Source organism: Crocodylus siamensis, chromosome 6 (assembly GCF_052110815.1).
Source record: "Crocodylus siamensis isolate JL-2025a chromosome 6, ASM5211081v1, whole genome shotgun sequence".
In the NCBI taxonomy this organism is placed as follows: Eukaryota; Metazoa; Chordata; order Crocodylia; family Crocodylidae; genus Crocodylus; species Crocodylus siamensis.
Genome location: NC_143400.1, coordinates 3,032,479 through 3,046,460, shown reverse-complemented (window position 1 = coordinate 3,046,460; position 13,982 = coordinate 3,032,479). Strand labels below are relative to the sequence as shown.

The 13,982-nt window shown below is 61.8% G+C and overlaps 1 protein-coding gene across 5 annotated transcripts in view; it reads left to right on the top strand.

Annotated features, from left to right (window-relative positions):
• The window catches only part of NRXN2 (neurexin 2), a 100,227-nt gene extending 94,732 nt beyond the window's left edge, over window positions 1-5,495 (top strand). Inside the window, exons 19-20 of one of the 5 annotated variants that reach the window (XM_090050853.1) lie at window positions 195-273; window positions 4,065-5,495. In XM_090050853.1, coding sequence (XP_089906979.1) covers window positions 195-273; window positions 4,065-4,948 — 963 coding nt within the window. In that variant the 3' untranslated portion in view covers window positions 4,949-5,495. The remainder of the gene's footprint in view (window positions 1-194; window positions 274-4,064) is intronic. The other 4 variants (XM_090050851.1, XM_090050852.1, XM_090050849.1 and 1 more) reach the window with 4 other exon arrangements.
• Window positions 5,496-13,982: the final 8,487 nt, after the last annotated feature.

The following is a 13,982-nucleotide window of genomic DNA, read 5'->3' as shown; positions in this document are numbered from 1 at the left end:
GTGGGTATCAGGGCCCCTCGAGGCAGAGTGCCCCCTGCTGGCTGCCCCCCCCCCCCCAGCGCAGCTCCCTCCCGGGGGCCTGATCTGGGCCTGATCCAAGGGCACCGGCTAGAGCAGGGGGTTGGGGCAGTGGGGCAGGGTGCCCGGACACCTGGGCGCTCCCCTGCTGACCTCGCCCTCCTTTCCCCTACCAGAACACGGACGACTTGCTGGTGGCATCAGCCGAGTGCCCGAGCGACGACGAGGACCTGGAGGAGTGTGAGCCCAGCACAGGTGGGTCCTTCTCCGCGCCGCCGCCAGTGCTGGGGGAGGGGGGCAACGTGCGCACACACCCTGGTGCGCACACACCTGCACAGGTGTCCCTGTAGACACGTGTCCAGGTGCACACGTACATACACACATGTCCGTGTAGACACACCCCAGTGCACATGCACGCGTATCTCTGTAGATACACACCCTGCTGTATACGCAAATACGCATGTCCCTATGGACACATGCCCTGGGGTACAAGCATATATACATGTGCCTCTGTACATGCACATGCACACACACCCATGCACATGCACATACACAATCCTTGGTGCATACATACACACATACAGAAAAATCCTGGAACACACCCTTATGAACACACATGTACTAAGGCACACATGCACACCCTAGTGCACACATGCACACACACACATCCCCAGTGCATGTACACACCATGGTGTGCACACACACACATCTGTATATACTTGCACACATCTCTGTGCCCATGCATACAGCTAGCTGTCCGTCTCCACACATGCCTTGATGCATGCACTGACACATGCACACACACACATCCCTGTAGACACACGTACCTGTCCCTGTAAATGCCTTTGTGCACAGACAGGGACACGTACTTGCCTTCCTATGCCTGCCAAGGTTCAGACACACTCCTCTTTGGACATGGGTGCTCACATAGACTTGTGTGCATTGCCACTTATCCTTTGACACATGCAGTCACATGTGCTCATATGTCTGCACCAGCATAGGCATATGTACACGCCTGTGCACATGTGCTCCTTCTCACATGACACATGCATCAGCTCACCCAGACACGCCCTACACAAACACACCTTGTGCACAAGGGAACGTTAATAGCCTTGCTGGGAGCCCCCCAACCTGCACTCATTTCTGTGCACACACTTACACACGCAGCTCTCCCCGCACGCCATCTCAGCGTGCAGTCATGCACTGTGACATTCAGACATGCCCACACACATCTGCATACATGCAAGCGTGTATGTGGTCGTGGCTCCACGTATGCTCCAACACGTCACATGTACACGTGCACACTTGCACACAGCTGTGATGTCCACAGCTGTGACGGTCCCAGACCCTGGCCCCAGGCTGCTGTGCACTGACCCAGAGCCCAGTACTGTGCGCCCGGCCTGGCCTGTCCCCCCCAGGACTGATCCCCACCCCCACCCACTGCTTCCCCGCCACCGTCCAGGCTCCACCCCCCCACCCTCCCTTAGTGCCTTTCTCCAGACGGACAGACTGACTGACAGACTGGACAGACAGATGGACGGACTGAGCCCCGCTCCCCCCCAGCACCAGCTCCCCGCTTTACTCGGGGCCAGAAAGGAAAACGCAGCAGAAGCCATTGAACCCGGAATGCCAGGCCCTGGCTGGTGAAACCGGGGGGAGAACCCAGGTGTCCGGGCTGCCAGGCCCCCTGCTCTGACTCCCTGGACCCCACACCCGCCCAGAGCTGGAGAGAACCCAGGCCTCCAGGCTCCCACCCCCAACAACCACTGCCCCCCCACCGGAGCGGTGGAGAACCCAGGCATCCAGGCTCCCTCCTCAGATTCAAGCCCAGCTCATGAATAGCTGCCACCCACCTCATTTACATGCCGACGAGGGGGCTTTGATTCAAGCTGTTTTGTGGTAAAGTGTTCATGAGTGACCCGCACCCCCCAGAGCTGGGCACAGCCCTGCTAGGGCCCTGTGTCCCCAGTCCCTACACCCCGCAGAACCAGCAACTCGGCTGCCGACACATCCCACCACAGAGCCAGCCCCATTGCAGCCCCATGTCCCCAGCCCCGACACTCCACAGAGCCACCAGCTTAGCTGCCGACACATCCCACCCCAGAGCCAGCCGCGTTGTTGCCCCACATCTCCCATCCCTGAGGCCCCACCCCAGAGGTGGTTGTGTCTCTGTTCTGCTTAACTGCCGACACCCCCGACCCCAGAGCCAGCCGCATCCCAGTAAGGGGCCTGGTCTCCCCAACCCCCAAAACACCCCCCCTCACTCAGTCCTACCCCTAATCAGGGCCGAGGCGTCACACTGGGCTCTGTTTGTGCTGCGACATCATCCTGGGTGTGGGTTACGTGGCAGCAAGGGGTTGGGAGCCCGGACACCTGGGTCCTTTCTGAGAGCTGTGACAGGAGTGGGGTCTGAGGGGTGGCGGGGAGCCCGAGCGCCTGGGCTCCTTCCCAGCTCGTGGAGGGGAGCGGGGCCTGAGGGCCTGGATGCCTGGGTTCCCTCCAGCTCTGGGAGGGGAGTGGGGGCCTGGGTGCTCCCCCCCACTCCAGCAGGGGCCTAGAGTCCCAAAGCAACGTGGACCCGGTCGCCAGGACTCCTGGGTCCCGGGGCTCAGCTGCCTTTTCCTTTGCCGGCCTCTGCGCTCCCCCCACCCCCCATCTCTGCTGCGCTCCCCACCTGACGGGCTGCTTGCTCTGTCTGCCCTCGCCCCCCAACCCCCAACCCCCTTCCAGCCAGGGCAGGGCCTCCCACGGGTCTCCCGCAGACCCGATCCCGACCCCGACCTCCACCGTGGTGGCCGTCAGAGTGGAAAGCTGGGGCGGGGGGCGGTGGGAGGTCAGACAGACAGATAGATGGAGAGATGAAGATGAAGGCTGGAGAGCAGGGCTGGGGGGGCCGGGGACAGAGGGGAGCAGGAAGGACAGAGCCAGCACGGCAGGAAAGGGAGGCATCGGCGCAGGTGCAGAGGCTGGCGGATGACGCCTGGCTGGAGCCTGGGGAGAGGGGCGGAGGGTGCAAGGACAGAGATGGATGGATGGAGGGAGCGAGAGGGAGAGGACAGAGGAGTGTGTGCGGAGCCAGGGCAGGGAGGAAAGAAGGGAGGAAGACAGGCGAGAGAGCGCGGGGGAAAGGAAAGGAAAGAGAGGGAAGACGGAAGGAAGGAAGATTGGAGAGAGAAAGAGGGAGAGGAAGGAAGGACGAGCAGAAGAGGAAGGAGCCGGGGCAGGAAGATCATTCAGCTCAGAGCCGCGGAGAGGAGCCGAGCCAGGCCGAGGGCCAGCCAGGCAGGGCGAGGAGAGGAGAGGAGGTCGGACAAAGACCAGAGGAAAAAAAAAAAAGAAGGAAAAATGAATGAAAGAAAGAAAAAAAAAGTTGCTTTTTCTCCAAAAAAACATTCTTACCTAGTTTTCTTTTTTGTAATTTTTTTTCTTCATGCTAAAATCACATGGGCCAATTTGTTGATGTAAGTTGCCTGAATTCCGGGGTTTGCTCTCTTATGTTTAAAGGAAAAAAAGGAAGGAAGGAAGGAGGAACCAGATAACATAACTAACTAAATACATAAAATAACGAGGGAAAGAAAGGAAAAAAAAAAAAAAAGGAAGGGAAAAAAACCCCCCCCGCTGTGTGACGCTGCGAGCACAGGGGAAACGAAGGTCCCTGCGTTAACGCCCCCCAGCCGGAGCCGCTAACGGAGGCAGCGGAGGCCGCGCCGCGCCGAGGGGGTGTGTGAGGTTCAGGCCGGACCAGGGAGCTTTTCTGTTTCTTTGCCCCCGTTCGCGGCCTCCGCGCTGCCCGCTTTGAGTTCCTTGTCCTGCCCCCCCGTTGCTTTGGTTTTCTTTTATTCCCACACCCCCCCACTTCTTTTTTGTTGGCTTTTGGTTCCCCTGTGGAAGTCCGGCGTGGTTAGTGGCCACGAGGAGGGGGGCAGCGGGGCGCAGCCGGCCGGGGGGGGCGTGCGGGGCCGGGGGGGCGTCCCCGCCGGGCACTAACCCGCCCCCCCCCTTCCTCTCCCTGTCTCTCCTCCTCCTGTCTCTGTCTCTTGTTCCAGGCGGCGACCTGGTGTTGCCCATAATCACGGAGGACTCCCTAGACACCCCGCCCGTGGCCACCCGCTCCCCCTTCATCCCCCCACCGCCGACTTTCGGCCCCTACCTGACCGTGGTCGAGGCCACGCGGGACTCGCTGGCGCCCGGCGCCCAGCCGCGCCCGCCCTGCCTGGCCGAGCAGGACGACAGCGACTGCGACGACGCCATCGAGGCCTCCGGCTACGCCTCGGGCGAGGTCTTCGACTCCAGCCTGCCCCCCACGGACGACGAGGACTTCGAGGCCACCTTCCCCCTGGTCACCGACCGGACCCTCTTAGCCCGGCCGGACGGGGGCAAGAAGGGGCCGCGGCCGCCAGGCAGGACAGGCGCGCCCGCCGCCTCGGCCAGCCCCGCGCCACTCACCACGGCCGCCCCCGACCTGCTGAGGAACATCCCCGCCGGGAAAATGAACAACCGCGAAGCCCCCAAGCCCCCCCCCGAGCAGCCCCCGCCCCCGCCCACCGCCTTCGAACTGGACCCCCGGCGCCGGCCGCGGCCGCCCGGCGCCTCGGCCGCCCCTCACCCCCACCCTCTGCCCACAGCCGGCACCACGGGCCCCGGGGAGCGGGGCGCGCCGGGCGCCGTGGAGGTGATCCGCGAGTCCAGCAGCACCACGGGCATGGTGGTGGGCATCGTGGCGGCCGCCGCCCTCTGCATCCTCATCCTCCTCTACGCCATGTACAAGTACCGCAACCGGGACGAGGGCTCGTACCAGGTCGACCAGAGCCGCAACTACATCAGCAACTCGGCCCAGAGCAACGGGGCCGTGGTCAAGGAGAAGCCGGCCGCCGCCGCCAAGGCCCCCGGCAAGAGCAAGAAGAACAAAGACAAGGAGTATTACGTCTGAGCGCCCCCCCGCCGCCCGCCCGCCCTGCCCTTCACACGCCCGCACGGACCCCCGGCCCCGGCCAGGCCTGGCCTCCTGCGTGCGAGCGAGAGGGCAGCGCAGGGAGAACCCGGCCAACACCGGCCCCCCCTGGCCCCCCCGGCCCCGGCCTCGCCACCGGCCCCTCGTCCCCCTCCGGGAGCGCACGCCCAGGGCGGGGGGCAAGGACCCCCCAGCCAGAGACGCCTTCCCCCCCCCCCCCACGGGGCTCTGGGCTTTGTCTGGGTGGGGGGTTTCTGGAGGGTTGAAGGGGGGTGTTTTGGGGCTCCTTAGGGGTCTGCTTGGTCAGGAGGGTTTAGGGGCTTTCGGGGGTTGACTTGGGGTCCTTTTGGGGGGTTTAGGGGCTTTGGGGGTTGATTTCAGAGGGGCTTGTCTCCTTTTCAGGGCTTTAGAGGCTTTGGGAGGTTGAGTTGTGAGGGGTTTAGGGGCTTTGGAGAGTTGATTGTGTGGGGTTGCTTCCTTTGGGGGGTTTTAGGGGTTTGGGGGGTTGATTTCAGAGGGTTGTGTCTCCTTTGGGGGGTTTTTTCCTTTCGGGGGGGTTAATTGTGGGGGGATGTTTCCTTCGGGGGGTTGATTTTGGGGTTGGGGGAGTTTCAGTTGGGGTTGCTTCGGGGTCAGTGTCTTCGGGTTTCCCTTCGGTTGGGAACTTGGGGGTTTCCAGCCAGGCTCCTCGTTTGGGGGGGGTCAGTCATTTGGGGGTTTCTTAGGGTTTCATTTTGGGAGAGCTTGAGGGGGTTTCGCTTGCAGGGGGCCGGGGGCCCCCATTCCTGGGCGCCTGGATGTCATTTTGGGTTTGAGAGGGGGTTCCCCTGTTTCATTTTCCATCCGTTTCTTTGGGGTTTGGGGTCGATTTAGGGGCCCCCGGGGTTGCTCTTTGCCCTCCCCCTTCCCCCCCAGCCAGCAAGGAGGACGAGGGGGCAGGGGCCGCGGGACCCATGTGGGGGCACGGATCCAGCCCCCTGCAATTCCCCCCGGCGCGGAGATGAGCCAGGATTTTGCCTTCAGACACCGAGGGGATGAGCAGAGACCAGACCTCCACGTATCTCAATATACTCACCCCCCCCCGGGGCCGGAGCCCCCCCAGCGCTGCCGGGGCCGGGGGGGCCGCAAGACACTTCCTCTCTCTGGAGATGACTTTGGGGGATTTCCCCTCTGCCCCCTCACATCTGGACACAGCTGGGGGGGGACAGACTCCCGGTCTCCCCCCACCCCCGTTTCTTTTCCTTTTGCTCATGACCAGTATAAAAAGCCCCCCCGGTTTGAACTCATGAGGGGTAGAAAGCGACCTCCCCCAAAACAGTCCTTGAAACCTCCCCCCTGCCCCTACAGCCAAGCCCCCACCAGGAGGCATCTGACCCCCCAGGGATGGGCTCACGGCCTGTATGTGACTGTATGGGGTTTGTGGGGGAGTTGCGTCCTGCCTGGCTTGGGAGCCCCCAATTTCTCTCTGTACCAAGGTGCTATTGCCCGCCCCCCCGTCATGCGTCTCTGTGTATGCCCCCCTTGCCAAGTGGCTGAGGTCCCTATAGGCAGATACAGAGGCCGGCTGTGGGGACCTTACACAGCAGTATGGGGGGCCCTGTATCTCTCTAGACAGACGTAGGGACGTGCAGCTATAGGGGAGCCCCTACGGGATGTGGCCTGGGAACGTATGTGTGTCTGCATCTGCCTTGCACAGAGGCTGTATAGGGGCGGCCCCAGAGGGCTCTCCCCCTTATATATATATATATATATATATATATATATGCGCGCACACACACATATCTATACATATATATGTGTGTGTGTGTGTGTATAGACATACACACACACACACATAGATACAGGGCTGACCCCTATATATACACATATATGCACACTCATTTATATAGATACAGGGCTGACCCCTGTGGGCCCTATAACAAAGATATATAGGTGACCCACAGGGTCCCTATACAGAGAGAGCGCTGACCTGGGAGGTCCCTATAGGGATAGATACAGGGCTGACCCCAGTGGCCCATATATATGTGTGGGTGACCCATGAGGTCCCTATATATGTATGTCTGGGGGGCGGGGGTGTGTGTATGTATATATATATGTGTGTGCGTGTGTGTATGTATGCATGTATATATATGTATAAACAGGGCTGATCCCTGTGGTTCGTGTGTGTGTGCGTGTGTGTGTGTGTGTGTGTGTCTATATATATATATATATATATATATAAAATAAAAGGATGGCCTGCATGGTCCCTATATAGCTAAAGGGGTGATTTGAGTGGTCCCTATAGCTAGGTAGAAATAGGGCTGGCCCTTGAGGTCCCTATATACATACAGATATATAGATATGAGGACCTGCAAGGTTCCTATATATAGATAGATACATGCATACACATATGTATGTGTGTGTGCATGTATAACATGGCCTCCAAGGTCACTATAGTTGCATATAGATATAGGGCTGACCTGCAAGGGCCCTATATACAGAGATATAGGGGTGACCCATGAGTGGGGGGGGGGGTGTGGATCAGTTATATGTATATAGCTGACCCATGAGGTGCCTATAGATACATGTGCGTATGTATATACAGAGAGAGAGAGAGATACAGATACATATATAGATGCATATATATGTAGTGGCCTCATGGGCCAGCCCTACATATAGGTATGATATAGGAGTGGCTCATGACGTGCCTATAGATATAAGGCTGGCCCTCCAATCCCTATATATATAGTATAAGGACCTGTAAGGTCCCTATATATAGATATAGAGAGATAGGGATGACCCCCAAGATCCCTATATATAGACAGAGAGCTAGATAATGGATGACCTGTGGGGTGCCTATACAGAGGTGTGGAGCCGACCCATGAAGTCCCCATAGATATATACAGGTACAGGGCCAGTCCCCATGGTCCCTATCTATATGAGGCTATAGGTCCCAGCCCCATGCCCCCCCCCAATGCCTGCACTGCCGTAGGCTCCCGAGAGCTCACTATAGGGCCCAGGCGCCTGTTCTGTGTTCAAATGTACATACATATATCTATATAGGGGAGCTGGGGGGGGGGTGCAGAGCCCTCCCTGCCCAGCCAGCAGCGTTAAGCCCTGCCAGCCTGTGCCCCCCCACTGCCGGCCCCCCAGCCCCAGCCCCAGCCCTGCCCCCCATGTGTGCCGGGGGGGCCGCCAAAAGGCTGCAGCTCCTGCATCATGGTGGGCGGTGCCCCAAAATTCAGCTCCCCCCTCAAAATCTGGTCCCCAAAATTCAGGGGGGGGCCCTAAAAGGCCCCAAAATTCAGCACCCCACACGAGCCCTGGAAATGCAGTGGCTCCCCTTCTGATGTCATCCTCCAAAAACTCAGCTGTTTCCTGGTTCCCCAAATCCTGCTTTTTCCACCCAGCGGGAGCCTGGGGCCCTGCCCGGGCTCCAGCCCCTGCTTCCCTGGAGGGGTTGAATTACTTTCCAGTTGCCAAGTGCCCCCCCGCGCGCCCCCGGGGCCAGAGGCACCGGTCCTGGAGGTGGAGGGGAAGCAGGAACTGGCGGCTCTATTCCCCCCAAATAGTACAACTACCGTATTTCCGCGTCCCGCGCGCCCCCGCGTGTACCCCAGCCAAGACGGGGCCTTTGTACTAGGCCGCTCCCCCCGCGTGCTCCGGCGCCGGGGGACGTGCGTGTCATCAGCGGGTGAATACGGCACAGGGGCGCGTTGTACACGCAGCAATACGGTACCGGTGGATCCGGCCCCGGGTGTCCGCACGCGTGCGCCCCCCTCCCCCCCCCCGGGGCGGCTGGTTTTTAAGTGGTTCTTTTTGTACCGAATCTGGGGTTTCGGTTCTTTTTATTTTATGTTTTTTTAAAGAAAACCAGAGGCCGAAGGGGGGGCGGGGGAGGGTGGAGCCGGCGCCGGGGTCCCGCATCCGCCCTGCCCCCCCTCGAGTCATGTCACCGTCACGCGTGTCACGGGAGGACGAGGCCCCGCCCCGCCGATGTCACATGTACATTATCAACCGCCAGGGGAATAAACCGGTTCTAGACTTCGTACCGCCCGCGCCTCGTCTGCTCCCTGCCGCGCGCGGACGGGCGCCCCCCGCTGGGCCGGAGCCGCGCGGCTCCTCCCCCTCACTCCCGCCGCGGTGGGAGGCCCCGCCCCCGGGGGCTTCCCCTCCGGGATGACGCGGTCCCCGCCCCAGCGGGCGGGACACGGTGTCGGGGCGGGGCTATGCAAATGAGATGCTGTGGCTTCAAACGCGCGAGGCGGCTGCGGGTGCGCCCCGCGTGCAAGGGCGGGGTGTGCATCCCCCGGCACGTTTTGCACAGACGCGTGTGAACACCCCGCGTCCCGCGAAGTTATTAGTTTGCAAAGAGCTGCGGCGTGATTGGTGAGTCCCGCCCCAGGTTCCGCGCAGGCGGCACGTGGAGCTGGAGCCGGCCTCCGTCTCCCCTGCGGCGCCCGGGGCTGGAGCCGCCCCGCGGGGGTGCCGGGCCGGCCTGCGCGTGCAAGCCCGGCCGTGTGCGCCGGCCCCGCCCGGAGCCGCAGCTCTGGGCCCGTCTCCCAGCCCCCGGCTGCCCGCCCCCCTGCACACAGGGGCAGTCGGGGTGGCGGAGGGGGCGCTGGGCTGCAGCCGGCTCTGGGGTGGATGTGACAGCAGCCAGGTGGAACAGAGGCAGCTGGCTGGGGGGGGCAGGGCTGGGGATGCAAAGCCAGGCGCTGGGCTGCAGCCGGCTCTGGGGTGGATGTGACAGCAGCCAGGTGGAACAGAGGCAGCTGGCTGAGGGGGGCAGGGCTGGGGATGCAAAGCCAGGCGCTGGGCTGCAGCCGGCTCTGGGGGGAGGGGTGTCAGTGGCCGAGGAGAACAGAGATGCGGCTGGCTCTGGGGTGGGACGCCCCAGCAGCCCGGTGGAACAGGTGTATCGGCGGGGGGGTCGGGGCTGCAGCTCCAGGATGCTCCTGTGCCCCGTTCCCCCGGCCCCCCGCGCTCCCACAGCCGCACTCTGGTCCCACAGGGCACCTCTTCCCCATCTCCCAGGAGCCGGCTGGGAGCTGCAGCGCAGCCTGGCCCCCCCACGAGGGGCCCTGGGAGGTGAAGGAGCTGCCCAGGCTGGAGGCGTCACAGGCCAAAGCTTGGGCGGGGGGGAGGGACCTGAGGCCTTTGCTCTGGGGGGGACTGGGGCTTTCCTCTGGGCCCAGGCGGGTTTGCAGGCCCGAACCTGTGCCGGGGAAGACCCCGCCTGGGCCTGCGCTGGCGGCTGCGGCTGCGGCCTGGCCTCGCCTCGGTGGGACCCGAGTCAGGGCCCCGGGCGGTGTAGTCCCGTCGCTTGCAGGCGATCAGCAGCCTCGTTAGCGTATGAATATCGCACTTCTGTCGCTGCCTTTGTCGCCACCTGGTTCTTACGCGGCTCCCGTGTCCCTGTCCTCGTCCCCGCTGCCGTCGGCATGACTCCTGGTCCCGGGGCCGCCTCGCAGCGCGGCTGCTCCCATCCCGGCGGGGGCGCAGGGGTCTTGGGTCTGCGACCCCAGCCAGCCTTTGCCTCCCTGGCTGGGAAGCTGCGTGTCACGTGGGGTTTTCTGAGCCGAGCCTGGGGGGTTGTGGGGCTTGGTTCGATACGAATTCCAGCTGAAATGGCGGGGGGGTTTGCAGGAGAGAGAGAGATGCCTCTGGATTGTGTGCGTGTGTCCCAGACACCTGGGGGGAGGGGTGCGGGTGCGAGAGAGAGAAAGAGAGATGCCTGGATGCTGTGTGTATGTCCTGGATACCTGGGTTCTGCACACGTGTGTGTGTGTGTGTGTGTGCGCGTGCATGTGTGCGCGCGCGTGCATGTGCACTTGCCTAAAAGTCAAAACGCATCAGGCCTTGGGACTGCTTTCCATTGGACCCTCGTTCCAGGCAGGATCGTTAGTTCTTGCCCCCGGTGGTGGCGTGGGCCCGCGCTGCGCTCCTCCCCGGGGGGACACTGGCCGCGTTTGTGCTTGGGGCCGACGAGGCGCGGAGGAGGCTCCTGACACCCCCACTCCGTCATGGCGGCGGGGAGGGCCCTGCTCCCAGTGCAGACGTGGGGGCGCTTGGGGGACAACGGGTCATAGTTTCACAGTTTCTAGGGTCGGAAGGGACCTGAGCAGATCATCTAGTCCGACCCCCTGTGAGGGCAGGAAAGAGTGCGGGGGTCAAACGACCCCAGCAAGGTGTGCATCCAGCCTCCTCTTAAAGCCCCCCAGGGTAGGGGCCAGCACCACTTCTCTTGGAAGTCGGTCCCAGACCCTAGCCGCCCTGACCGCGAAGTCGCGCCTCCTGATATCTAACCTAAACCTGCCCTCTGCCAGCTTGTGACCGTTACTCCTGGTCACTCCTGGCAGTGCTCGGGGGAACAGGGACCCCCCCAGTGCCTGCTGATCCCCCCTGACTAGTTTATAACAGGCCACCAGATCCCCCCTCAGCCTTCTCTTCTGGAGGCTGAACACGTTCAGGTCCCGTAGCCTCTCCCCGTAGGGCCTGCCCTGCTGTCCCCTGATCATACGAGTGGCCTCCTCTGGCCCTCTCCATGCTGTCCATATCCCTCCTGAAGTGCGGTGCCCAGAACTGGATGCAGTGCTCCAGCTGCGGCCTGACCGGTGCCGCATAGAGGGGGGGGATCACCTCCCTGGCCCTGCTCGAGATGCATCTGTGGATGCAGGACAAGGTGTGGTTGGCCTTCCTGACCGCGTCCCCACACTGCCGCCCATGTTCATCTTGGAGTCAGTGATGACCCCCAGATCCCTTTCTGCCTCCGTGCTGTCGAGAGGGGAGTTCCCCAACCTGTAGGTACGGTGCCGGTTGTTCCTCCCCAAGTGCAGCACCTTGCACTGGTTGAAACCCATCCTGTTCTCATCCCCCCACCCCTGTAACCTGTCCAGGTCTGATTGTAGCCTGTTGCATCCTTCCAGTGTGCCCATGTCCCCCCACATCTTAGTGTCATCAGCAAATTTGCACAGGTGCTTTTTACCCCCTCATCCAAATCACTGATGAAGATGTTGAACAGTGCGGGCCCGAGGACCGAGCCCTGGGGGACCCCACTGCCCACGTCCCTCCAGGTTGAGAAGGACCCATCCACCACCCTCTGGGTACGGCCCTCCCGCCAGTCGGTGACCCATCTGACTGTGTGGGTGTCGACACCACAGCCCCAGTTTCTTAATGAGAACGGGGTGAGAGACAGTGTCGAGGCCTTCCGGAAGTCCAGGAAGACGATGTCCACTGCTGCCCCTGCCTCTAATGATCTGGTGATCTGATTGTAAAAGGCCACAGGTTGGTCTGACAGGACCTGCCACTGATGAACCCGTGCTGGTTGCCCCTAAGCATCCAGTCCCCCGCTGGCCCCTCCTGGATGTGTGCCAGCATAATTTTCTCGAACAGCTTGCCTGGGATCGAGGTGAGACTAACCTGGCCTATAGTTCCCCGGGTCCTCCTTCCTGCCTTTTTTGAAGATGGGGACCACGTTGGCCCTCTCCCAGTCCTCCAGTGCCTCACCAGAGCACCACGAGTGCTCGTAACAGCCGTGCCAGGGGTCCTGCAATGACCTCGGCCAGTTCCTTTAGAGCTCTAGGGTGGAGATCATCCAGGCCGGCTGACTTGAACACGCCCAGCCCCTCCAGAAGCTCCCTAGCTAAATCCTCGCTAACCCGTGGCCCAGGGGTGCCTGCCCCGGGGCCCGAGGGGGGCCCAGCAGGGAGGGTGGCTGTTCTGGTCCCCTACTTAGGAAGACGGAGGTGAAGAAATCGTTAAACATGTTAGCTTTGCCGTCTGGTGTGACGACCAAGTTTCCCAACGCATCCTGCAAGGGCCCCACATTACCCGGGACCTTCTTTTTACCCCCTACGTATTTAAAAAAGGACTTCTTATTGTCCTTGATCTGGGAAGCCAGTCCCAGTCCCATCTCTGCCTTGGCCTTCCTGACTCCCCCCTACATCCCCGAGCGACTGCAGAATAGTCCTCCCTGGAGATGACCCCTTCTTTCCATCGGGTGTGCGCCTCCCTTTTAGCAAGGAGACATTCCCGGATGCTTCTGGTGAGCCACGGAGGCTCGTGTGCTCTCCTGCTCCCTTTGATCCTCAGGATTACCTTCCTTTGGGCTTGGAGGATCGTCTCCTTAAGGAGTGACCACTGTCCTTGGACACCTGGCTCCCCTCCCCTCCGGGACCTCAGCGCTTCCCCAACTATCCTCCTCAGCTCGTTGAAGTCTGCCCTCCTGAAATCCAGGGCTGCTGCCTTGCTGCCGGCCTTTGCCACCTTGCGCTGGATGGTGACTCCCAGCAGGCGATGACCGCTGTCGCCCAGGGGGTCGAGCACCCGCGGCCCCCGCACCAGGTCATCACCCGTGGCCAGCACCAGGTCCAACAAGGCGTCCCCCCCGCTGGGGCTGTGCCCCCCCTAGGTTAGATGGAGGTCCCGCGCTCTGGCCAAGAACCGACGTGAGCGGTCAGCCCTGGCCGACTGCTCTGCCCAGCACATGTCCAGGAAGTTCAGGTCCCCCATGGCTCCCACATCCTGAGCCTTCACTGCCCCTGTGAGCTGACCCAGGAATTCCTGCTCAAGCTCCTCTCCCTGGTCGGGGGGTCTGTAGCAGACCCCCACCGTTAAGTCTCTTTCCCCTCGACTGCCTTGTACTCTCACCCGAAGCACTTCAGGGTGCCCCTCCCCTGACTCCTTGCTAATTAACGAGGATGTGTATTCCTCCTTGATATAGAGTGCCACGCCCCCACCTCTTTCCTGCCCTGTCCCTCCTGTACAGCCTACAGCCCTTGACATTCACCGCCCAGTCATGCGCTGCGTCCCACCACGTTTCCGTGATCCCCGGTCATTTGACCGTGGCGGATTGGCTCATTGCTCGCGGGCCCTGGAGCCGTCTCTGTGCCTCACATCTTCGAATGTAGTCATACGGGGACAGAGGCGATGCGAACTGGTCGAGGTGACTGGAAACCGGCTCAAACGTGGCGCGGCACACGCGCTGCTCTCCAAATGGCCGACCCGGGTTGAAGAGCAGCCCGGACGGGTG